The 26,175-nt window shown below is 47.5% G+C and overlaps 1 protein-coding gene across 5 annotated transcripts in view; it reads right to left on the reverse strand.

The window, feature by feature from the left end:
* LOC135047996 (arylsulfatase H-like) overlaps positions 1–26,175 on the reverse strand; it is a 450,445-nt gene that overhangs the window by 25,429 nt on the left and 398,841 nt on the right. The window contains exon 11 of one of the 5 annotated variants that reach the window (XM_063955494.1): positions 17,412–17,535. The exons of the other annotated variants lie outside the window; for them this stretch is intronic. Coding sequence (XP_063811564.1) covers positions 17,453–17,535 — 83 coding nt within the window. The 3' untranslated portion in view covers positions 17,412–17,452. The remainder of the gene's footprint in view (positions 1–17,411; positions 17,536–26,175) is intronic. 5 annotated transcript variants of the gene reach the window in all.

The following is a 26,175-nucleotide window of genomic DNA, read 5'->3' on the forward strand; positions in this document are numbered from 1 at the left end:
AGAGTTAAGTAAAAATAGGGAAACACCGCTGCCGGTGGACTCACAAGTCGCGCGTCTGGTGGGGTCCTCTGCTCTGCCTGTCACTACCGTCACCTCTCTGAAGGAACTGATGGATAAGCGTGTGGAGGGTTGCTTGAAGTCTATTTACACTCTTGCTGGAGATGTGCACAGGCCTACTATTGTGGCCTCTTGGGCTGCTAAAGCTATTGAGGCAGGGTTCAGGAAGTCTAAGCGGAACTACAGTCTAAATTTCCTGATAATACTAGACAGTGTCTTTCATACATTATTACAGCCTCTCATATTCAGGAGGCGAAATCTGATGCAGGTATCCTGGCGGCCAAAGTGTCTACTACGTCTATTCTGGCTCACTGGATCCTCTGGTTGCGGTCCTGGTCTGCAGATCTAGACTCTAAAAAGACCTTGGAGGTGATCCCTTTTAAGGGAAAAATACTTTTTGGGGAAGACCTCAATAATATTGTTGCTGACTTAGCATCGGCTAAGACTGCATGTCTACCTAGTACTACACCTTCAGTCCCGATGGTTAAGAGTACTTCCTTTTTGTTCTTTTTGACCTCCAGGTAAGGCAAAGGGTCAGGCGTACCCAAAATAGCCTTGCACTTCCAAACCCACTAAGCCCAAACCTCAACGTGCCTGGGCGGCCCGTCAGCCTGCTTCCAAAACAGACAAGCATGACGGGGCGGGCCTCCCTCTGGGGGATCCCAGGGTGGGAGGCTGACTTCTACGGTTTGCTCAAGTATGGTCACAGACCACTTTGGACGCCTGGGTAAGGGAAGTCGTCGCTCACAGATACGCCATCTTTTTCAAGAAACGTCCCCCTCGCCAGTTTTGCTTGACAGACGTCCCTACGGATCCAGTGAAAGCAAAAACTCTCCATCTGCTGGTGCAATCCCTCCTGGACACAGAAGTGATAATGCCGGTGCCTCTGGCTCAGAGGCAGGGGGTACTATTCAACGCTGTTCCTAGTTCCCAAGCTGAATGGTTCTTCCTGGCCCATTCTCAACCTCAAGTCTTTAAACAAGTTTGTGAAAGTTTCCAAATTCCGTATGGAAACTCTTCGCTCTATTGTTCTGGATTTGGAGCCGAAGGACTATATGGTATCCCTGGACATACAGGATGCTTACCTGCATATGCCTATTGCAGTGTCGCATCAGTAATACCTGCGGTTTGCTATTGCAACCTCCATTTTCAATTCCAGGCCTTACCTTTTGGTCTGACCATGGCTCCAAGAATTTTCACCAAGGTCATAGCGGTCATGATGGCTCTACTCCGCCGTCAGAGTATCAGGATCCTGGAGAATGTCCTGAAACTTGCTTCCTCTCTCACCCACGTGTGTCGATACACTTGGTGATGCAAGTACTAGGCCTCATGGTATCGAATTTCGACATGGTGGAATATGCACAATTTCATTCCCGCCCTCTGCAGAAGTTGATACTCTCCTAGTGGGACGGCCTGCCTCACCGGATCAGGACTCACATGGTCTCCTTGACTCCGGAGGTCTGCCTGTTACTGAGCTGGGGGCTACAGGATCAGCAATTGAGCAGGGGTCGTCCCTTCTGGATCGCCAACTGGGTCCTTCTGACGACTGATGCCAGTCTGCGCGGCTGGGGCACGGTGTTGGAGCAACATTCTCTTCAGGGTCGGTGGACCAGGGAGGAATCTCTTCTCCCGATAAACATTCTAGAATTGCGGGCAGTGTTCAATGCGTCACTGGCCCTGCCTCTGGTGCAGAACAGGCCTGTTCAAGTTCAGATAGGCCTGATGAGGAGGCCAAATTGGGATATGGAGGTAAGTGTCCTTGATATCCAGGGACACTAGGAATTCCTGTTGTTCCAGGCCTGCGATCACTGTTCTCAAAGATTCCATCTTGAATTTGAAAACCTTCAGGTAAAGATTCAAGGACTTCAGATTCAGAATGGGTCTCACAGACCCATCTGGTTTTGGCACTACTAACAGACTGGAGTAGTAACCCTGTCCTCGTTGTAGGGGTACTGGAACAATGACCTGGTACTGGACCAACTTGTTTATGGCCAGTGGTTGCGTACCACGCATATTTTCCATAGCTGGTAAAGCTGATTTGAAAAATCATTGGGGAGGAGCACCGTTGAACTCCAGCTTGTAACCCTGAGAGATAAGGTCCCTTACACAAGCATCATGGCAGAAACTGTCTCAGATGTGGATGTAGTACTGTAATCGAGCTCCCACCATGAGTCCCCTCGGGGTGGGTGGGCTCCGTCATGCTGAAGTCTCAGCGGAAGCAGAACTGGTGCTCTGGTCCTGAGATCCGGCCACGGCTGGTTTCTTAGGCTAATCTCTGGAGCCTCTAGCAGCTTTAGAGGACCCCCTGGCCCTAGATCAAAATTTGGAGGGCCAAAAGGATTGAGGAGACGGTCCCGGGTAGGTACGTCTAGTAGGCGGAGCCCCCGAAGGGAGAAACGTGGATTTCGCAGCAGTAGCTTTGGAAATTTATGCGTCCAATTCACCTCCAAATAGCCATTCACCTGTGAATAGGGAAGCCAATCCCGGGTATCGGGATTGAAAAATGGTCAATCCCGGGATTTTAAGTATGTGGCCGTCCCCTCGCCCCGCACACATAACTCACTATATACCAATGGTGGGTGGGTGGGGAACATCCCCCGCTCTCTCCTAGCGGCTCCCAGCAGTATGTGACGGCGCAGCATGAGAGGTCTCTGGCCATTTTTGGCCCTAAATCCTGGGATCCCACCGATCCTGATCCCGGGATTGACCACGACACCTGTGAAGGGAAGAGATTCCACATTACGTTTGGAGTCCGCATCAGCAATCCACTGACGCAACCATATGGCTCTGCGCACAGACACAGCCATAGCCGTGGTCCTAGCATTAATTTCTCTTACGTCCTAGAGGATGCTGGGGTCCACATTAGTACCATGGGGTATAGACGGGTCCACTAGGATCCACTGGCCCTTTAAGAGTTTAACAGTGTGGGCTGGCTTCTCCCTCTATGCCTCTCCTACCAGACTCAGTTTAGAAAATGTGCCCGGAGGAGCCAGTCACAGCTAGGGGAGCTCCATAGGAGTTTTTCTAGTTTTATTATTTTTCTAAGAATAGGCACAGGGAGACTGCTGGCAACAGCCTCCCTGCTTTGTGGGACTTAGGGGGGGAGTAGTGTCCAACCCTGAGAGGTTAATGGCCACTTTCTCCGCTGACAGGACACTGAGCTCCTGAAGGTGATGATCGTTAGCCGCCCCAGGCGACCACTCACTCCCGCAGCATGCCACCACCCCCTAACAGAGCCAGAATATTCCGGTGGCGAGTGAGTCACCAGCCCCCACAGCAAGCGGGGAGATGGTGTGAAGATGGTGGCAACAGGGTGGGAGCGCAGTACTAACTGCACTCCGGAGGCTCAGCGGTACACAGTGCGGTGCTATAAATCACCAAGGCTGTCAGGGACCTCGGTAACGCTGCCAGCACATTTCCTCAGGCCAGTATAAAAAAGTTGAAGAGCGGGTAGCAGCGCCATGTTCAGTGGCGGAGCTTCTCCTCAGAGTGGACCCAGCAGCGTTCAGCGCCATTTTCCTGCCTGCAGATCTAGTATAGAGACGCTGACAGGGAGAGCTGTCCCTCCAAGCAACTCCAGCTATCCTGTGGGGTACCAGGGGGTTGTAGTAGTGGGGGGAAGACTGTAAAATTGCTGTGTAGTCTATTAAGGTACACAGTCAGCGACAGGTAGTTGTATATTTTTACCTTTGGAAGCTCTGTGTGTGGGCTGGCTCCAAGCTAAGTGTTTCTCTGGCATTCTTGGGGGGAAACTGTGTCTGACATTTTCCTGTGTGTGGGTATTTGTTTCTCACATAGCCATGTCTAGGGACTCTGGGGCCATTCCGAGTTGATCGCTCGCTAGCAGTTTTTAGCAGCTGTGCAAACGCATAGTCACCGCCCATGGGGGAGTGTATTTTCGCTTTGCAGGAATGCGAACGCCTGTGTAGCAGTGCGCCTGCAAACACATTTTGTGCAATATAAGACCAGCCCTGTAGTTACTTATCCTGTGCGATGATTGCTGCAACGAGTGACACGGTAATGATGTCAGATACCCGCCCAGCAAACGCCCGGCTACACCTGTTTTTCCAGACACTCCCAGAAAAGGGTCAGTTGACACTCAGAAACTCCCACTTCCTGTCAATCTTCTTGCGACCGCCAGTGCGACTGAAAGCGTCACTAGAACCTGTGCAAAACCACGATGCTCGTTGTACCCGTACGTCGCACGTGCGCATTGCGGTGCATACGCATGTGCAGATTTGCCAAGTTTTCAACTGATCGCTGCACTGCGAAAAACGGCAGTGAGCGATCAACTCAGAATGACCCCCACAGTATCTCATGCTGCAGAGGACATTTCCTCTCAGGAGGAATCCATTCCATGTACACAGGAATGTAATGTTTTGTCTCAGATCCCTATTACTGAGCCTGAGTGGTTGACCTCTATTAAGGGAATGATCTGTCAGATCTCTACTAGAGTTGCTCATACTGAGACTGAAACTCAGGTATTAAGGAAGTCTGTGGCAGTTTGGTCAGGTTCTGTCCCTATTCCTTCAAAATCCCCTGGCATATACCCACAAAAACGTGCACTTGCCCAGATTATGCAGGATGACACGGATACCGACTCTGACACGGCTGACGGTGTTGGGGATGTGCTGTGGGGGGTGGTATCCCTGGCTAAGGGGGTGCAGCTCATGATTGAGGCTATTAGAGGTGTGTTAAACATTTCCGACACAAAACCTGTGCAGATTGAGGAGGCTAACTTCACGGATAATAAGAAAGCCTTGCTAACCTTCCCTGCGTCTAAAGAATGAAATGCTTTATTTGTACAATCCTGGGAAAACCCGAAGAAAAAATTCCAGATTCCCAAAAGGGTTTTGGTCGCCTTTCCTTTACCTGAGGAGGATAGAAAAAAATGGGAAAACCCACCCATAGTTGACGCATCTGTTTCCAGACTGTCAAAGAAGGTAGTTTTACCTGTCCCTGGATCTACCACGTTAAAGGAACCGACTGATCGTAAGATTGACACTACGCACAAATCCATGTACACTGCTTCAGGGGTGGCATTAAGGCCTACTATTGCCTGTGCATGGATTTCTAAAGCTATACTAAAGTGGTCAGGCACATTACTAGAGGACTTGGATACAATGGACAGAAGTGATATTGAACTGTTTTTACATAACATACAGGATTCTGTGGGGTTCATGGTGGAATCATGAAGGACCTGGGTACGCTGACTACAAGGATATCTTCCATGTCTGTCTCAGCTCGTAGGGGACTCTGGCTATGCCAATGGTCTGCAGATGCGGAATCCAGGAGAAGTGTGGAGAACCTACCCTACACAGGTCAGGCTCTATATGGGGAAGCAGGCTGTATATGCTGAAGTATTGGATGCGTGGATTTCCACGGCAAACGCGGGTAAGTCACCTTTTCTTCCCTCAGCTACGCCTTCTACAAAGAAACAATTTTATTCCTCTACATCGCAGTCCTTTCGGACCACTAAGACAAAAAAGTCCAAGCTTCCCACCTCCTTCTTTAGTGGTGGTCGTACAAAATCCAAAAAGCCTGCTCCCGCAGGCTCCCAGGACCAGAAACCTGCCTCTGGTTCCTCAAAATCCTCAGCATGACGGTGGACCGCGAAGCCTGGAGGACAGGCTAGTGGGTGCGAGGCTCCGATGTTTCAGCCACGTCTGGGTGTCGTCCGGCCAGGACCCCTGGGTACAGGATATTGTATCCCAGGGGTACAGCCTGGAGTTTCAAGAACTCCCGCCTCACCGATTCTTTAAATTAGGCTTGCCAGCATTACTGACAGACAGGGCTGTCCTGCAGGAAGCCATTCAAAAATTGGAAAGGTCAGTGGTCATCGTTACAGTTCCACCTCATATGCAAAACAAGGGTTACTATTCAAACCTTTCTGTGGTACCGAAACCGGATGGTTCGGTCAGACCGATTCTGAATTTGAAATCGTGAACCCTTATCTGAGGGAGTTTAAGTTCAAAATGGAGTCTCTGAGAGCGGTGATCTCAGTTTTGGAGGAGGGGGAGTTTCTGGTATCCCTGGATATCAAGGATGCGTACCTCCACATTCCGATTTGGATGCCACACCAGGCTTATCTCAGGTTTGCACTGTTAAACAGTCACTATCAGTTTCAGGCACTACCATTCAGTCTCTACACGGCATCGAGGGTGTTCACCAAGGTGATGGCAGAGATGATGGTTCTCCTCCACAGACAGGGAGTGAACATAATTCCATATGTGGATGATCTGCTGATAAAGGCGCCGACCAGGGAGACCTGTTGCAGTCCATTGCTCTCACAACTCGTCTGCTCAGGGAACATGGTTGGATCCTGATAATTCCGAAGTCACATTTGGAGCCGACAAGGAGACTGTCTTTCCTGGGGATGATCCTCGACACGGAAGTGCAGAGTGTGTTTCTACCAGAGGAAAAAGCATTGGTGATTCAAACAATGGTCCGGGATGTCCTGAAGCCAGCCTGGGTATCGGTTCATCGGGGCATTCGTATTCTGGGGAAGATGGTTGCTTCCTACGAGGCTCTACAGTGTGGAAGATTCCATGCTCGAGCTTTCCAACTGGATCTCCAAGACAAGTGGTCGGGGTCTCATCTACATATGCACCTGAGGATACGTCTGTAGCCGGAAGCAAGGATTTCACTCCTCTGGTGGCTGCAAATGTCTCACCTTCTTGAGGGACGCAGGTTCAGGATTCAGGACTGGATCTTTCTAACCACGGACACAAGTCTCCGGGGTTGGGCGCAGTCACTCAAGGGGAAACTTTCCAAGGAAGGTGGTCAAGCCTGGAATACAGTCTTCCAATAAACATTCTGGAACTAAGAGCTATATACAACGGTCTTCTCCAAGCGGCACATCTTCTGCGAGATCGTGCCATTCAAGTACAATCGGACAATGTAACGAAGGTGGCCTACATAAACCGACAGGGCGGAACGAAGAACAGCACTGCAATGTCAGAGGTAAAAAGGATCCTCCTATGGGCAGAAAGGCACACACTGGCACTGTCAGCAATCTTCATTCAAGGAGTAGACAACTGGGAAGCGGACTTCCTCAGCAGACACGATCTCCATCCTGGAGAGTGGGGTCTCCATCCGGAGGTATTCACGGAGGTGACAAATCTTTGGGGTGTATCTCAAATAGACATCCCGTCTCAACAAGAGGCTTCGGAGGCAATGTTCCAGGTCGAGAGACCTGCAAGCAGTGTCGGTGGATGCCCTGGTGACTCCGTGGGTGTTCCAGTCAGTATATGTGTTTCATCCACTTCCACTCATTCCAAGGGTTATAAAAATCATAAAGAGAACAAGAGTTCAGGAAATCCTCATTGCTCCGGACTGGCCAAGAAGGGCTTGGTTGGCGGATCTTCTGGATCTACTGCTGGAAGATCTGAGGCCTCTTCCTCTTTGGGAGGACCTTCTGCAACAGGGGCCGTTCGCTTATCAAGACTTACCACGGCTACGTTGATGGCATGGAGGTTGAACACCAGATATTAGCTTGGAAGGGCATTCCGAACAAGGTTCTTCCAACCCTGAAACAGGCTACGAAAGGAGTTACGTCTAAACATTACCATCACATTTGGAAAAAGTATGTGTCTTGGAGTGAATCCAAGTATCCAAGAAGTTTCCTACAGTGGAGTTTCAACTGGGACGGTTTCTCCTCTTCCTGCAAGCAGGTTTGGATATGGGCTTGCGTTTGGGATCCATAAAGGTCCAGATTTCGGCCTTATTCATTTTCTTCCAGAAACAACTGAGGTTGAGACTTTTTTGAAAGGGGTTCTGCACATTCAGCCTCCCTTTGTGCCGCCTACGGCACCCTGGGATCTTAACATGTTGTTGCAGTTCCTCCAATCGGATTGGTTCGAGCCTCTACAGGAGGTTGAGGTCAAGTTTCTCACGTGGAAGGCTGTCACTTTGTTGGCCTTAGCTTCTGCTAGACGTGAGTCGGAGTTGGGGACTTTCTCTTGTAAAAGTCCCTACTTGATCTTCCATGAAGATAGAGCTGAGCTCCGAAAATGTCAGCAATTCCTTCCAAAGGTTGTCGGCTTTTCATATCAACCAACATATTGTGGTGCCAGTTGCTACTGACTCCTCAATTCCATCAAAGTCCTTGGATGTTGTAAGGGCTCTGAAAATTTATGTGAAGAGGACTGCTCGTCACAGAAAATCGGACTCACTGTCCTGTATGATCCCAAGAAAATTGGGTGTCCTGCTTCTAAGGAGACAATCTCTCGCTGGATCAGGTTCACTATCCAGCATGCGTATTCTATGGCAGGATTGCTGTGTCCAAAATCTGTTAAGGCCCACTCTACTCGTAAGGTGGGTTCTTCCTGGGCGGCTGCCTGGGGTATCTTGACTTTACTGCTTTGCCGAGCAGCAACTTGGTCAGGGTCGAACACATTTGCTAAGTTCTACAAGTTCAATACTTTGGCCTTTGAGGACCTAATTTTTGGTCAATCAGTTCTGCAGGAGCCTCCGCGCTATCCCTCCTGTTCTGGGAGCTTTAGTACATCCCCATGGTACTAATGTGTATCCCAGCATCCTCTAGGACGTAAGAGAAAATCTGATTTTAATTACCTACCGGTAAATCCTTTTCTCGTAGTCCGTAGAGGATGCTGGGCGCCCGCCCAGCGCTTCATTATCCTGCAGTGGTTTCTTGGTCAGTACTGCTTTGTTCTTAGTTAAGTACTGTGTTTTTACTTGTTTCAGTAATGTTGTTCAGCTGTTGCTGAGTTTTTAAGCTAGTTAGCTTGGTTTGCCTTGTTGTGTGAGCTGGTATGAATCTCACCACTATCTGTGTAAATTCCTTCTCTCAAAGTATGTCCGTCTCCTTGGGCACAGTTTCTAGACTGAGTCTGGTTGGAGGGGCATAGAGGGAGGAGCCAGCCCACACTGTTAAACTCCTAAAGTGCCAGTGGCTCCTAGTGGACCCGTCTATACCCCATGGTAACAATGTGGACCCCAACATCCTCTACAGACTACGAAAAAAGGATTTACCGGTAGGTAATTAAAATCCTATTATTGCCAATCTCTTTAAGGGAGTCACAGAGGGCTCTTGCCGTGTCCTGAATGTGTTTTTGGAAAGTTACAGTAGTAACTAAGGTCATATCACCTGAGAGACCTTCCTGAATTTGAGTAGCCCAGAAAAGAATTGCATGTGTCATCCAGCAACCTGCAATGACCGGTCTTTGAGCTACACCTGCAGCAGTGTAGATAGATTTCAGAGTAGTCTCAATTTTCCTATCTGCCGGGTCCTTTCCGGTAAAGGAGTCCATAGCAGGAAGGACTGCCTTTTTAGAAAGGCGAGAGACTGAGACGTCTACTGCTGGAGATTCTTCTCAGAATTTCCTGCCTTCAGGGGCAAAGGGGAAGGTATGCAAAAACCGCTTGCATGTCTGATATTTTTTTATCTGGTTTTTCCAGGCTATTTTGAATAATCATCCAATTCATTGGAGTCAGGAAATGTGACTGTCATTTTGTCTTGTGGGAGGAAAAATGACTGCTGGTTATTAGCATCCTCCAGGGAGAGCTTTATCACATCCCAAATAGCCAATACGAGTGGTTCAATGCCCTGTGTAGGGGTGGAGTCCCCACTTACGGGATCCACATCATCCCCATCATCCTGTATATCATCATCAGTATCTGACAGTAGTGAAGGTAAAGCACATTTTTGTGCACCTGCAGTAGACGGGGGGGTGTTTAGCAGCTAGATTTGCCACTGCTTGTTGCAGTTCCTGAGTTTTATTGGCATTTGCATTGAGTTTAAATGACATATCAGACGTCATAGTTTTGATAGCCCCCAACCAGGAGGGCTCTTGACTCTCGCCCACATTGTTATCAGCATTTTGTGATGACTGACTACACTGCTCACATGATATTGAGCCAGATGTTATAGGGGAGAATCTAGCATTACATACACAGCATAACTTCTGTTTTACCATTGTGAAGAAGAAAAACAGGTACAATACACATACAACACAGCCTGAAATACAATACAAGCCTGCCCTATTGCATGTGAGATGAGACACAGGAGAGAGGACACCAGCGCACCCAACGCTGCACAGCCCCAGTGAGGCTGTCAGCGTTTTACATATACGTGACCAACAGTGAGACTGTCTTATGAAAATTCCCTCAGAGGAATGATATTTGTGCACAATATAGCGGCTCTCCCCCTCTACACCCAGTACCAGTGATCCAGCGTGTGACTATTATGGAGGAGCTGTATGAGGCTGCTGCTGCTTATGCAGAGAAAGGCGCCAAAATGCAGCTGAGCCCGCTCTGATGTAGCTCCGCCCCCCGTAATGGCGCCGGAGCTACTGTGTAATATTTATACTGGCCATGTCTCCCTATGTGTTTGTAGCATCACATAAATACTTGGTACAAGAATATTTAGCCTGTCTCATGCAGGAGCTACAGTGGACCCGTACACCTCTGCCGCACAGTGAACCGTGGGACCCCCCCTAACAGGGTCCCCGGTGTGTACTCACCACCGATGATCACCTTCAGGCAGCGTTAGGGGTGTGCAGCATGCTTCGGCTGCGACAGACAAGACGCCATGCCCCGCTGAACAAACAGCCCCTCAGGACAGTGGTCCTGCAGCGGGGAAGCGGCTCTGCACCTCAAGAGACCGGTGACTGTCCCCTCCCTAACTCCCACGGCGCAAGGTATGCTGTTGATCAAACAGCATACCGAAAGAAATAAAAGTTTAAAAGAAATTGAAGAAAAACTCTGGAGCTTGCAGAGTGTGCATCCTCTCCTGAGGGTACTTTTTTCTAAACTGAGCTGTAGGAGGAGGCATAGAGGGGAGGAGCCAGCACACCCAGTTGAATAAATTTAAAGTGCACTGGCTCCTTTCGACCAGTCTATACCCCATCGTACTAATCTGTCCCCAATATCCCTTATGGATGCTAGAGAAAAAAAGTTTACACCTACAGTCAGAAACCAAAATGTTACATTGCATAAGTATTATTGTTTAGGTAGACTGATTAGTTTAATTGAGCCACATTAATCAAATAAGGCACACAGTATATTATTGGTGCTTTGAATAGTCAAAAGTTCCATAGGCATAACCAGCACCATAACAGGACATCAATGTACAGGGTGCCATTCCAGTGCACTGTGCAGTGGCACCACTTGCATGCCCTTACTTACAGCTCTGGGTGTATCTATGGTGGGTGCATGGGAGCCCTGCACCACATACTTGCTCCCAGAAACTACCTAACATTACAGGTGGCATGTGGTCCTTATGTGGCCGGCACCATCATTTTGTAGAGATACAGTAACTTCAGGTATATGGCTCATTTGTACCAGTGCCTTTGCTAACCTCTGCACATGCGCCATCTTCTTGAATATCACTGGGCTATTTGGCTCTGGCCTCAGAGGTGTGGGGTGTATCCCTGCACAGAAAAGGGGGAGATTGCACACGTGCTTCCCTGGGTGTTAATATGCCCCTGGCAGGTCCTTAGCAGAAAAAAGGCATTCTAGCCTACCTGCCGACTTATCACTGATCACCTCTGGGAGATACCAAAGAGGTGAGGTGCAGTATTTCATGGTATTTTACATATTTTTTAATACACAACATGCATGTATCTTCATTCATCAGCATATGTATCAGCACCATTCCCTCAGCTGTACTTCACTTTACCACTTGTCTATTGTCCATGGACTATGAAATGGGCAGATATGTGTCCCTGGGCACCAAATAAGAACCAAATGCCCTAATTATAATCCACCATTGATAATAGCGACAGAGGGTACACAATGTCAATATTGTGGTGGCAAAAAGCAGGGGTGTTACACAGTGGCGTGCAGTGAGGTCAGTGGCTAGTGAGGCACTACAGCCATAATGTCCGCCGAATCCTGCCGATGACCCCTAGCCAATGCCCGCTACTGCCTCTGAGCCGATATCCGCTTCCACCGCCAATGGCTTACAAACTCGCCCACAATCAACTGACCCAGCCCTTCGCCACTAATTTCTATCTCAGTCCAATGCCGCCAATGCCCACTGCCTGCCTGCTCATCATACTTGTGATATATTATAAATTTTTATAGAAAAAAAAAATTAGTGTTTGGGAATGTGAAGGGAGTGGGAAGAGAACATGAATGCAATTTTGTTGTTCAGGGCTTCCATTAACTTAATGGAGAAGGGTCTGTATGGGTTAAAAAAAAAATGTGTGAGGTCCCCCCTTCTAAGTATAACCAGCCTCGGGCTCTTTGAGCCAGTCTTGGTTTTTTAAATACTGGGGAAAAAATTGGACAGGGGTTCCCCGTATTTAGGCAACCAGCACCGGGCTCTTAGTCCGGTCCTGGTTTCAAAAATATGGGGGACAAAAGATGTAGGGTTCCCCCGTATTTTTAAAACCAGCACCGGGCTCCACTAGCCCGAGAGATAATGCCACAGCCGGGGGACACTTTTATGTAGGTCCCTGCGGCCGTGGCATTACCCCCCCAACTAGTCACCCCTGGCCAGGGTTCCCTGGAGGAGTGGGGTCCCCTTAAATCAAGGGGTCCCCCCCTCCAGGCACCCAAGGGCCAGGGGTGAAGCCCGAGGCTGTCCCCAACACCCCTGGGTGGTGGGTGCTGGGCTGATAGCCATGTGTGTAAAAAAAGAATATTGTTTTTTGTTGTGGAACTACAAGGCCCAGCAAGCATCCCCCACTTGCTGGTACTTGGAGAACCTCAAGTACCAGCAGGCGGGGAAATAACGGGCTCGTTGGTACCTGTAGTTCTACAACAACAAAAAATACCCAAATAAAAACACAAACACACACACCGTGACAGTAAAATTTTATTAAAACACACTTACACACTCACACATACTTACCTACATCCCACGCTGGCCACATCCACTTGTCCAGTAGCATCCAATAGGGGTACCTGTAAAAATGAGAGAGATTACTTACCTACATCCCACGCTGATCACGTCCACTTGTCCAGTAGAATCCAAAGGGGTAGAGGCACCTGTAAAAATGAACATTATACTGACATATTCATACCTCCCAACATGACCCTCTCCAGGAGGGACACAATGCTCTGCTTCTGGGCTTTTCTCTTAATTTATGATTGCCATCACCTGTGCTGAACAGGTCAATGGATTAGAAAGGTGTTTCAGCACAGGTGATGGGAATCATAAATTAATAGGGAAGTCCAGGAGCAGAGCATTCTGTCCCTCCTGGATAGGGTCACGCTGGGAGGTATGCATATCCACAGGGGTGGGGGGGTGGGGGGGGAGAGAGAGAGAGAGAGAGAAAAAAAGATGAGAAGAGAGCCACGCGAACTAACCTGCTGCTGCTGCTGGAGCCGGCGGAGGAGGACAGCCGCGCGTACTGCACGCCCACCGCTGCTGCCTGTCAGGTGATCGGGAGCCAGGAGGACGGAGCCAGAGGGGGAGGACGGGGGGAGAGCTGCACGCTCTGCAGGACCGCCGCTGCTGGCAGTGAGGTGAGCGGGAGCCGAAGCAGGAGGACAGGGGGGGGGGGGAAGGAGAGCCGCACACACTGAAGGCCCACCGCTACTCCCGGCTATCATCAGCGCTGGGACCCGCCGCCTCCAGCGCCGCATGTGGCTGATTGGCAAGCGGATCCAGCCCTGGATCCGCTGTCCAATCACAGGTGCTTCGCTGACATGGGGGTGGTGTCCCTGTCAGCGAGGCACTTGGAACAGTGCCGCTTTCTCTATGTTTTTTCATGGGCTTTTACAGCCCAGTGCTAGGCTCCGCCCCCCGCACTGTCCCCGTTCCCATTATCCACGGGAGGCACTACTATCAGTGCCTCCCAAAGTACTTTAAAGCAGGAAAATTATTAGGATTCAATAAAGAAGATACTTATGACACAGAATATGTGTCAAAAGTATCTTCGTTTTATTATTTTAATAATTAATCACAGGGGAGGCACTGCCTCCCCTGACTGCACGTCCCTGGTGTTACAAACATTTCGGGAAAGTTCCTGAGCCTGTCACTGCGATCCCAGTTGCAAGGGCTTAGGTGCCTTACTTTCTGCACCCATGCTGTGTGACCATAAAGCTACTTAGAACTTCCATAAAAACCTGATTTGCAGGGAATGCTGCATCTTTCCCTGCCAGTAGATTGTTAGCTCTTCAGAGCAGGGTCCTCTTACCTCTTGTTGTCAAAGCCCTCTTCTCGACACATTTCACTTACAGCTCTCCTACTCAGCAACCATCTTTACCCATTTTTCTCCTGCTGGTAAAGGCTCATCTCCATCTATGGCCGCCAGCCCTAAGTAGTACGATGATCACTCCCTCACTACTTACATCAAAGCTGTATTATGTTTTGAGAATTGTGGTGCTCTTTGTTACCTGTACTCTATTTTTGTTATTTATTTACTGTAATGCTAAGTTTTGTCTCCATGTACTGTCCTTTGTACAGCACTGCGAAACACTTGTGGCGCCTTATAAATAAAATGTAATAATAATATTAATAATAATCTTTGTACACAGCCACTGGGATTTGCAAAAACGCGTGGGCATTTCAATAAAAATCCTGGAGGCTGCAAATTTTGTATATTATCACTCAGCTGCTACGTACAAATTTGAAGCTGTGACGGCAATTGTGTACATCTCTGAATCAGGCCCAGAATTAGCAAACATTACAGGCGTCACCACACACTGTGTGTCTGGACAGACTTCAGCACAACATGCATGTGGTTTGCAATGGCGAGGCTAGATGATCCGTTATTATTATTATTGTTATTATTATACTTTATTTCTATGGCGCCACAAGGGTTCCGCAGCGCCCAATTACAGAGTACATAAATAATCAAACAGGAAAACAGCAACTTACAGTTGATGACAGTATAGGACAAGTACAGGGTAAATAAACATAGTTACATCAGCAGATGACACTGGAATAAGTATAAGGTGGCAGAAGACTGCTGGATGTGGTACAGTTGAAGATTATTAAAGTAAGACAAAGGATAAGCACATGAGGGAAGAGGGCCCTGCTCGTGAGAGCTTACAATCTAAAAGGGAGGGGTAGACAGACAGGGGTGACACAGATGGGGTACATAGAGAATGTGGAACAGAGGCTTAGGATGAGATTTGGCTGGGTTTGGTGAAGAAGTGCGTCTTGAGAGCCTGTTTGAAGTTTTGTAGAGAGGTGGAGAGTCTGAGGGGGAGAGGTAGGGAATTCCAGAGAAGTGGTGCAGCACGTGAAAAATCTTGGAGGTAGGAGTGGGAGGAAGTAATCCGTAGGCAGGAGAGTCGTCGTGCATTAGCAGAGCAAAGAGGACGGGTGGGAGTGTAAAGAGAGATAAGGTCAGAGATGTATGTACACATTGTCAGGACTAGGGTGTCACACTATGGCCGCGGCGGCCGCCGAGCCTACCCGTCCGCCAAGCGCTGGGTCTCAGGGGGGCGGGGAGGGGGGTGTCTCCTCCGGTGGACTCCAGCTCCTGGCGTCCGGCTGGCATATCTCTGGATCCCGGGCGCCGCCATTGTGCCCAGCGACCACGTGGGCAACATGGACCAATGGCGCGGCCGGAGCTCTCTCCTCCAATCAGAAGACAGGGTGGGCTATTCAAAAGGAGCTACTGGGCAAAGCTCTAGTGCCTGAATATCGTCGCTGCATACTGTAGCTTCTCCCAGGCTCACGCTGAAGCTCACAGAAGTCCCAGTGCTTCCAGCAGCCCAGCGTGTCTCTCAGCTCACAGAAGTCCCAGTGCTTCCAGCAGCCCAGCGTGTCTCTGAGCTCACAGAAGTCCCAGTGTTTCCAGCATCACAGCAGGTCTCTCCACTCACAAAGCTCCTGTGCTTCCGGCATCTACTTCTTCATTCTGAGTTCTTCATCATCGTTCTCAAATCATCATTCATTTCTTCATTCAGAGTTCTTCAACATCTTTCTCAAATCATCATTAATTTCTTCATCCAGAGTTCTTCAACATCGTTCTCAAATCATCATTCATTTCTTCATTCAGAGTTCTTCAACATCATTCTCAAATCATCACTCATTTCTTCAGAGTTCTTCAACATTGTTCTCAAGTCATCATTCTTTTCTTCATTCAGAGTTCTTCAACATAATTTTCAAGTCATCGTTCTTTCTTCATTCAGAGTTCTTCAACATCATTCTCAAGCATTAATTATTTATAAATCTGCATGAGGAGGACCTACATCCGGCCGTCTTTATTATGACCCAGCTCCGTTTCTTCTTCTCGACCATCGGAGGAGACCCCGAGTCCTCAACTCCCTCATTCAAGGTTCGTGACATAGGGTCTTTTGTGTTCCCAGCTGTGACACTGGTGACCAGTGTTGGAAGAAACTAATAGGCTTAAGATAGTTCCTGAGCATGAACTGAAGAGTATTGGCAAGAAACGGAGAGTTGATGAATACCCAGGACAGAGGCGCAGAATCTAACACGTCAGCGGTCTTCACCATGGACCTCCACAAGGTAGTTTGAATTTAACTGTGTCTGACGTGCAAGCCGCAACTCTCTGCCAGGGCCTCTCAGAACTACAGCCTGATAATAACGGTGAGCGAGGAAGCAGGAACTTGGGTGGTTCAGGATGGCAGACTATACCGAAGGTGCCGGAGAGGAGACTGGAACTGATGGTTTGCAATATCAGACTGGGGCTGATGGTTTGCAATATCACACTAGAACTGATGGCTGAGGATATCGTGTGGAACTGATGACTAGGAATATCGAAGTGGAACCAATGATTAGGAATATTGGGCTGGAACTGATGATGCTTCTTACATTGGTCCGGGGCCGAAAGGTGGTGGAACTCATTTCCTCCCGCCACATTAGGCAGCGCCAGGGCCAATGCTAGGGTTTTTGGCACCCCCTGCAAGCTATAAATGTGTGCCATACCTCCCATACTTCATAATGAAATGGTGTGCGCTGAATGGGTGTGGTCTTACAAGGAAGGGGCATGGTCACACAATAGCACCCCAATTCAAATCATACCACACAGTAGCACAATCTTATTCTCATTACACCACACATAGTGCCCCTCAATTCATATTACACCACATATTAGTGCCCCTTTTTAAAGGTACATCACTCAGTAGTGTCCATTATTCACTTTACGCTAAACAGTAGTACCCCTTATACACATTATGCCACTCAGTAGCGCCCCTTATATAAAATGCCTACAGTAGTAGTGCCCCTTACACATAATGCCCACAGTAGTGCCACTTATATACATAATGCCCACAGTAGTGTGACTTATAGACATAATGCCTGCAGTAGTTCCTCTTATTCACATGCCTACAGTTGAAATGCCCCTTATACACATCTCTGTCTCTGCCACTCCAACAGCTGACCTCCCATGTCTCTCCTTCAGCGTCATGCCCTGTATCCCTCTAGCAGCTTCCCGCCTCTATGTGTTCCTCCAGGCCTCTCTCACCTTCTATTCAGTATTATGCACAGAGTCTGCTCCTCCTCACTTCAGCAGCGGAGATGGCATGACATCACATACACTGTGCTGGAAAATGAAGCCGATGGGAATTGAAGAGAGAAGCAAATGACATCTGAAAGACACAGCATGTGTGAGTACCAGGAGGGGCGGGCCACAGGTGAAAGAGGACCATGGAGCCACCAGTATCTGAGGAAGGGAGAGGTGGCTGCAGCTCATCAGTGACACTAGCACCACCAACATCATCTATTGGCGTGGGTGGCGTGCTTTTCTGTTGGAATTATTGTGCAGGGCCGTGGCAGAAGAGGAACTAGTTCCACCTACCATTATACGTCCACTTCGTTCCCCCCACCTTAACCCCTGGAGCCGATTATGCTTCTAGTATGGAACCGTTGATGCTTCTAATATCAGCCAGCAACTGATGATGCTTCTAATATCGAGCTGGAACTTATGATATGACTATCGGACTGGAACCGATGATATACATATGTAGCCACGCTCATCATGGCTACATCTTTGTTATATGAGCACTCTCAGCGCGGCTAGGCGTGCCTGTGCCTAACCGTGCCGAGCTGTTGGCTACATCTGTAACTATAGGACTGGAGCCAATGATGTGACTGGAACAGTTGATATGACTATCAGTCTGGAACCTATAGTGTGACTATCGGACTGGAACTGATGATCGGACTGGAACCCATGTAATGACTATTTGACTGGAACCATTGATATGACTATTGGATTGGAACTGATGATTACACTGTGCTGAGCTGGAAGCCACAAGTACACTAAGTCTGTCTTGAACTGAAGAATGAGTAAAGCTGAATGCAGCAGGTGTGATGAATTAGTCTGAATGAAGCAAAGCTAGTTGAGTCAGGCTGGAACTGACAATGCTTTGCAGGAGAAAGCAAGCACAGTGGATGTTCACTAGTCAGACTGGAACTGATAAACCCTCACAGAGAGTGTCACAGGAGTGGTCTGGAACCAGATAATCTTTAGTGCAGAAGGTATGCACTCAGGAGCTGGTGACATGATAAGGCCATAGGCATGCGCCGGGGGGTGCCTGGTGCGCATAGTTACCCCCTAATATCTGGTGAATAGACAGCATCTATTCCTGAAAACAATAGAGAAAAATAGCAGCGCTAAGATTAAATACTAACAAAGTGAGATGGCTTGGATGAAAACAGGTTAAAACATTTATTTGTAACTCTGATAAAATGGTAAAAATCAATGAGATCACCGGCAGAATTTTTCAGAAATGTCCGTTCCTTTTTTTTTTTTTAAAGCTGCAGGACCTGCAGCGAAACGCGTCAGGTGCCATCCTGATCACCGACCACTTGCTACAGAATCATTGCCCGGACCATACTGGACGTTCAGACTTCACACTTTGGTGCAACAGGCTAACCAGGGACCCACTCCGCAAGTAAAGCTCCGCATTCTGGTGAGGATTGAGAATATGCTACCAACCCCTAATTGAAGAACTTTCTCATGGGACTTTCTCCCTCCAGCGGCATAAGAAGCGGTAAAATTCCATTATTGGGACTGTGCTACCAGCTCCTAAGCCTATATAAGTCTGTTTAAACCATAGTCCAGTCATTTCTAAAAAGGAACGGACATTTATGAAAAATTCTGCCGGTGATCTCATTGATTTTTACCTGCTGCCAATTAATGCGCCCCCCCTCCCTCCCACAGAACCTGGTTAGGACTGCATTACTGGATGGCCGGCAGGTTAATCACAGGCAGGGCCGGATTGGCTGAGAAACACAAGTTAGTCATCTGCAGCACCAGCGTGTGCCGTGCGGTGTCTCCTCGAATCCTTCCTCAGCCTCCACCTGTCAACTTTCCGGTATGAGGCTGCAGGAACAAAGGTGAGTTGCTGTGCTTATGGGACCACGGCGGGAGCTCTAGGCACACTCGCTACGACTATCTGTCCTCCCCCCGTTCAACAAACAGAAATTGCCAACGCATCGCAATTTCTGCTTGTTAACAAACTGAGGATGGCTCCTGCCGGCGCGATCTTGCCCCCAACACGCCCCCGTTCTCGCCGCACCACCCCTGCAACGCTCCATCTCAGTCCTGGTAACGGAGCCTCTTTGCCTGCCATGAATAGATGCTACAAAGAAAAAAATAACCAAGGGTAATGCTCGGGCGCAAATTGGATTGCTGTTCTAATGCTGCTGCTATAAAAGCAGGATTAGTCAATCCTGATACCTAAAAACATAAAAACAATAGAGAAAAATAGCAGTGCTAAGATTAAATACTGACAAAGTGAGATGGATTGGATGAAAACAGGTTAAAACATTTATTTGTAACTCTGATAAAATGGTAAAAATCAATAAGATCACCGGCAGAATTTTTCAGAAATGTCCGTTCCTTTTTAGAAATGACTGGACTATGGTTTAAACAGACTTATATAGGCTTAGGAGCTGGTAGCACAGTCCCAATAATGGAATTTTACAGCTTCTTATGCCGCTGGAGGGAGAAAGTCCCATGAGAAAGTTCTTCAATTAGGGATTGGTAGCATATTCTCAATCCTCACCAGAATGCGGAGCTTTACTTGCGGAGTGGGTCCCTGGTTAGCCTGTTGCACCAGAGTGTGAAGTCTGAACGTCCAGTATGGTCCGGGCAATAATTCTGTAGCAAGTGGTCGGTGATCAGGATGGCACCTGACGCGTTTCGCTGCAGGTCCTGCAGCTTTTAAAAAGAAAAAAGGAACGGACATTTCTGAAAAATTCTGCCGGTGATCTCATTGATTTTTACCATTTTATCAGAGTTACAAATAAATGTTTTAACCTGTTTTCATCCAAGCCATCTCACTTTGTTAGTATTTAATCTTAGCGCTGCTATTTTTCTCTATTGTTTTCAGGAATAGATGCTGTCTATTCACCACTGGAGCAGCAACTCCATGAGTGACTGGTAGCCTTTCAACTGCCCCCCCTGTCCTTCCACCACGGGACACTGCAGCCTGCAGGTGTGACAGTCCCAAAAAAACAGGATTGTCCTGCAAAATCTGGACAATTGGGAGGTATATACACAGCAAAGTCAGAGAGGTATGGAGCTAGGATACGTAGCTCTAGTAAGCGACATTGTTCAATGCAATTTGCAAAGTCCAGAGTAACACTTTATATTACCCTTGCTGCTCTGTGACTGGAGGGGGGAGGGGGGAGGGGGGGGAGGAGGAGAATCAGCTGGCCCAGTCAGAATTCTGATTGGTTAATCAGAGATCAGCTGATCCCTGTCAACATGGCAGTGCCTAGTGTCCAGAAAGAGATGGGGTTCACGGAATGGGGTACACTGGGAACAGCAGTGGATCTGGTGAGACGGAGAGCCAGATTGAATGCCGTGCTGTGCCCGTTAGTGGTTCCTGACACACATCTACTATATGTACAGAGAAATTCCTCCTACTCTCTCAGAACGCCTGTGTAAATTTTGGATATTTAAGATCAATCAAATTGTACCATTATGAAATGCATCTACACCCTGAAATACCACATTAAATGGATGAGATGCAATCTCCCCACATTTCAGAGGTGGTGTAACAGTAATAGCTCTGCAACCCGTGGCACAAGGAACTCTTCTGTAAGCATGCCCTCTCTAGCTCATTTGTCTTATTAATAGAATTCATCAGAATAGAAATACAATTTTTGCATTGTTCCATTAGACAAGACACACAATTTCAATTACTCTGCAGTGAAGTATCACATTACGACCTAAGTGTGCAGTACTCACAAAACCATGAGTTATGGGGAGGCCGCACAACACACCCTGCACCCATAAAATACTCTTCCAGTTTACCTAGGTTTCGGGACATATTTCCTGTAATGTATTTTGAAATATTGCAGATGTGCAGAAAATAGTAAAGACTCTTGCACAGTGCCAGAGTCTTTGCTATCTTCAGCACAACACAGAGAGAGAGAGAGAGAGAGAGAGAGAGAGAGAGTGTGTGTGTGTGTGTGTGTGTGTGTGTGTGTGTGTGTGTGTGTGTGTGTGTGTGTATACTAATTTTCCATTTAAGCACCTATATCTTGTAATTTCAATGAAGAAATAGTAACTACATACTGATGCTTTACTATAATGCATGATACACTACTGTGGGTAAAGTTTGTGTGGCCCATTTTATAAAGCAAAACAATAGGAACCACATGTATGGAAATGCCCATGTTCAAAAGTTACCACTTGGTATTTTTGTCATTTGTCAACTCCCCCATCAAATTCTGCACCGCACAATAGGCACTGCCTTCCTACTTCCTACTTTATGTAAACATACCCTCCAACATTTTACACATAAAAATCGGTACAAACTAGAAAAGGGGGTGTGGCCACTAGAGATGAGCGGGTTCGGTTTCTTTGAATCCGAACCCGCACGAACTTCACTTTTTTTTTCACGGGTCCGAGCGACTCGGATCTTCCCGCCTTGCTCGGTTAACCCGAGCGCGCCCGAACGTCATCATGACGCTGTCGGATTCTCGCGAGACTCGGATTCTATATAAGGAGCCGCGCGTCGCCGCCATTTTCACACGTGCATTGAGATTGATAGGGAGAGGACGTGGCTGGCGTCCTCTCCATTAGAATAGATTAGAAGAGAGAGAGAGAGAGAGAGAGATTGTGCAGACAGAGTTTACCACAGTGACCAGTGCAGTTGTTGTTAAGTTAACTTTTATTTAATATATCCGTTCTCTGCTATATCCGTTCTCTGCCTGAAAAAAACGATACACAGCAGTCACACAGTGTGACTCAGTCTGTGTGCACTCAGCTCAGCCCAGTGTGCTGCACATCAATGTATAAAAGCTTATAATAATTGTGGGGGAGACTGGGGAGCACTGCAGGTTGTTATAGCAGGAGCCAGGAGTACATAATATTATATTAATTTAAAATTAAACAGTGCACACTTTTGCTGCAGGAGTGCCACTGCCAGTGTGACTAGTGGTGACCAGTGCCTGACCACCAGTATAGTAGTATATTGTTGTATACTATCTCTTTATCAACCAGTCTATATTAGCAGCAGACACAGTACAGTGCGGTAGTTCACTGCTGTGGCTACCTCTGTGTCGGCAGTCGGCACTCGGCAGGCAGTCCGTCCATCCATAATTGTATAATTATATACCACCTAACCGTGGTATTTTTTTTTCTTTCTTTATACCGTCGTCATAGTCATACTAGTTGTTACGAGTATACTACTATCTCTTTATCAACCAGTGTACAGTGCGGTAGTTCACGGCTGTGGCTACCTCTGTGTCGGCAGTCGGCAGGCAGTCCGTCCATCCATAATTGTATTATAATATATACCACCTAACCGTGGTTTTTTTTTCATTCTTTATACCGTCATAGTGTCATACTAGTTGTTACGAGTATACTACTATCTCTTTATCAACCAGTGTACAGTGCGGTAGTTCACGGCTGTGGCTACCTCTGTGTCGGCAGTCGGCAGGCAGTCCGTCCATCCATAATTGTATTATAATATATACCACCTAACCGTGGTTTTTTTTTCATTCTTTATACCGTCATAGTCAGTCATACTAGTTGTTACGAGTATACTACTATCTCTTTATCAACCAGTGTACAGTGCGGTAGTTCACGGCTGTGGCTACCTCTGTGTCGGCAGTCGGCAGGCAGTCCGTCCATCCATAATTGTATTATAATATATACCACCTAACCGTGGTTTTTTTTTCATTCTTTATACCGTCATAGTGTCATACTAGTTGTTACGAGTATACTACTATCTCTTTATCAACCAGTGTACAGTGCGGTAGTTCACGGCTGTGGCTACCTCTGTGTCGGAACTCGGCAGGCAGTCCGTCCATCCATAATTGTATTATTATAATATATACCACCTAACCGTGGTTTTTTTTTCATTCTTTATACCGTCATAGTGTCATACTAGTTGTTACGAGTATACTACTATCTCTTTATCAACCAGTGTACAGTGCGGTAGTTCACGGCTGTGGCTACCTCTGTGTCGGCAGTCGGCAGGCAGTCCGTCCATCCATAATTGTATTATAATATATACCACCTAACCGTGGTTTTTTTTTCATTCTTTATACCGTCATAGTGTCATACTAGTTGTTACGAGTATACTACTATCTCTTTATCAACCAGTGTACAGTGCGGTAGTTCACGGCTGTGGCTACCTCTGTGTCGGCAGTCGGCAGGCAGTCCGTCCATCCATAATTGTATTATAATATATACCACCTAACCGTGGTTTTTTTTTCATTCTTTATACCGTCATAGTCAGTCATACTAGTTGTTACGAGTATACTACTATCTCTTTATCAACCAGTGTACAGTGCGGTAGTTCACGGCTGTGGCTACCTCTGTGTCGGAACTCGGCAGGCAGTCCGTCCATCCATAATTGTATTACAATATATACCACCTAACCGTGGTTTTTTTTTCATTCTTTATACCGTCATAGTGTCATACTAGTTGTTACGAGTATACTACTATCTCTTTATCAACCAGTGTACAGTGCGGTAGTTCACGGCTGTGGCTACCTCTGTGTCGGCAGTCGGCAGGCAGTCCGTCCATCCATAATTGTATTATAATATATACCACCTAACCGTGGTTTTTTTTTCATTCTTTATACCGTCATAGTGTCATACTAGTTGTTACGAGTATACTACTATCTCTTTATCAACCAGTGTACAGTGCGGTAGTTCACGGCTGTGGCTACCTCTGTGTCGGCAGTCGGCAGGCAGTCCGTCCATCCATAATTGTATTATAATATATACCACCTAACCGTGTTTTTTTTTTCATTCTTTATACCGTCATAGTCAGTCATACTAGTTGTTACGAGTATACTACTATCTCTTTATCAACCAGTGTACAGTGCGGTAGTTCACGGCTGTGGCTACCTCTGTGTCGGAACTCGGCAGGCAGTCCGTCCATCCATAATTGTATTACAATATATACCACCTAACCGTGGTTTTTTTTTCATTCTTTATACCGTCATAGTCAGTCATACTAGTTGTTACGAGTATACTACTATCTCTTTATCAACCAGTGTACAGTGCGGTAGTTCACGGCTGTGGCTACCTCTGTGTCGGCACTCGGCAGGCAGTCCGTCCAACCATAATTGTATTATAATATATACCACCTAACCGTGGTTTTTTTTTCATTCTTTATACCGTCGTCATACTAGTTGTTACGAGTATACTACTATCTCTTTATCAACCAGTGTACAGTGCGGTAGTTCACGGCTGTGGCTACCTCTGTGTCGGCACTCGGCAGGCAGTCCGTCCATCCATAATTGTATTATATACCACCTAACCGTGGTTTTTTTATACCACCTAACCGTGGCAGTCCGTCCATAATTGTATACTAGTATCCAATCCATCCATCTCCATTGTTTACCTGAGGTGCCTTTTAGTTCTGCCTATAAAATATGGAGAACAAAAAAGTTGAGGTTCCAAAATTAGGGAAAGATCAAGATCCACTTCCACCTCGTGCTGAAGCTGCTGCCACTAGTCATGGCCGAGACGATGAAATGCCAGCAACGTCGTCTGCCAAGGCCGATGCCCAATGTCATAGTACAGAGCATGTCAAATCCAAAACACCAAATATCAGAAAAAAAAGGACTCCAAAACCTAAAATAAAATTGTCGGAGGAGAAGCGTAAACTTGCCAATATGCCATTTACCACACGGAGTGGCAAGGAACGGCTGAGGCCCTGGCCTATGTTCATGGCTAGTGGTTCAGCTTCACATGAGGATGGAAGCACTCAGCCTCTCGCTAGAAAACTGAAAAGACTCAAGCTGGCAAAAGCACCGCAAAGAACTGTGCGTTCTTTGAAATCCCAAATCCACAAGGAGAGTCCAATTGTGTCGTTTGCGATGCCTGACCTTCCCAACACTGGACGTGAAGAGCATGCGCCTTCCACCATTTGCACGCCCCCTGCAAGTGCTGGAAGGAGCACCCGCAGTCCAGTTCCTGATAGTCAGATTGAAGATGTCAGTGTTGAAGTACACCAGGATGAGGAGGATATGGGTGTTGCTGGCGCTGGGGAGGAAATTGACCAGGAGGATTCTGATGGTGAGGTGGTTTGTTTAAGTCAGGCACCCGGGGAGACACCTGTTGTCCGTGGGAGGAATATGGCCGTTGACATGCCAGGTGAAAATACCAAAAAAATCAGCTCTTCGGTGTGGAGGTATTTCACCAGAAATGCGGACAACAGGTGTCAAGCCGTGTGTTCCCTTTGTCAAGCTGTAATAAGTAGGGGTAAGGACGTTAACCACCTCGGAACATCCTCCCTTATACGTCACCTGCAGCGCATTCATAATAAGTCAGTGACAAGTTCAAAAACTTTGGGTGACAGCGGAAGCAGTCCACTGACCAGTAAATCCCTTCCTCTTGTAACCAAGCTCACGCAAACCACCCCACCAACTCCCTCAGTGTCAATTTCCTCCTTCCCCAGGAATGCCAATAGTCCTGCAGGCCATGTCACTGGCAAGTCTGACGAGTCCTCTCCTGCCTGGGATTCCTCCGATGCATCCTTGCGTGTAACGCCTACTACTGCTGGCGCTGCTGTTGTTGCCGCTGGGAGTCGATGGTCATCCCAGAGGGGAAGTCGTAAGCCCACTTGTACTACTTCCAGTAAGCAATTGACTGTTCAACAGTCCTTTGCGAGGAAGATGAAATGTCACAGCAGTCATCCTACTGCAAAGCGGATAACTGAGTCCTTGACAACTATGTTGGTGTTAGACGTGCGTCCGGTATCCGCCGTTAGTTCACAGGGAACTAGACAATTTATTGAGGCAGTGTGCCCC

Source organism: Pseudophryne corroboree, chromosome 2 (assembly GCF_028390025.1).
Source record: "Pseudophryne corroboree isolate aPseCor3 chromosome 2, aPseCor3.hap2, whole genome shotgun sequence".
Taxonomy (NCBI): Eukaryota; Metazoa; Chordata; class Amphibia; order Anura; family Myobatrachidae; genus Pseudophryne; species Pseudophryne corroboree.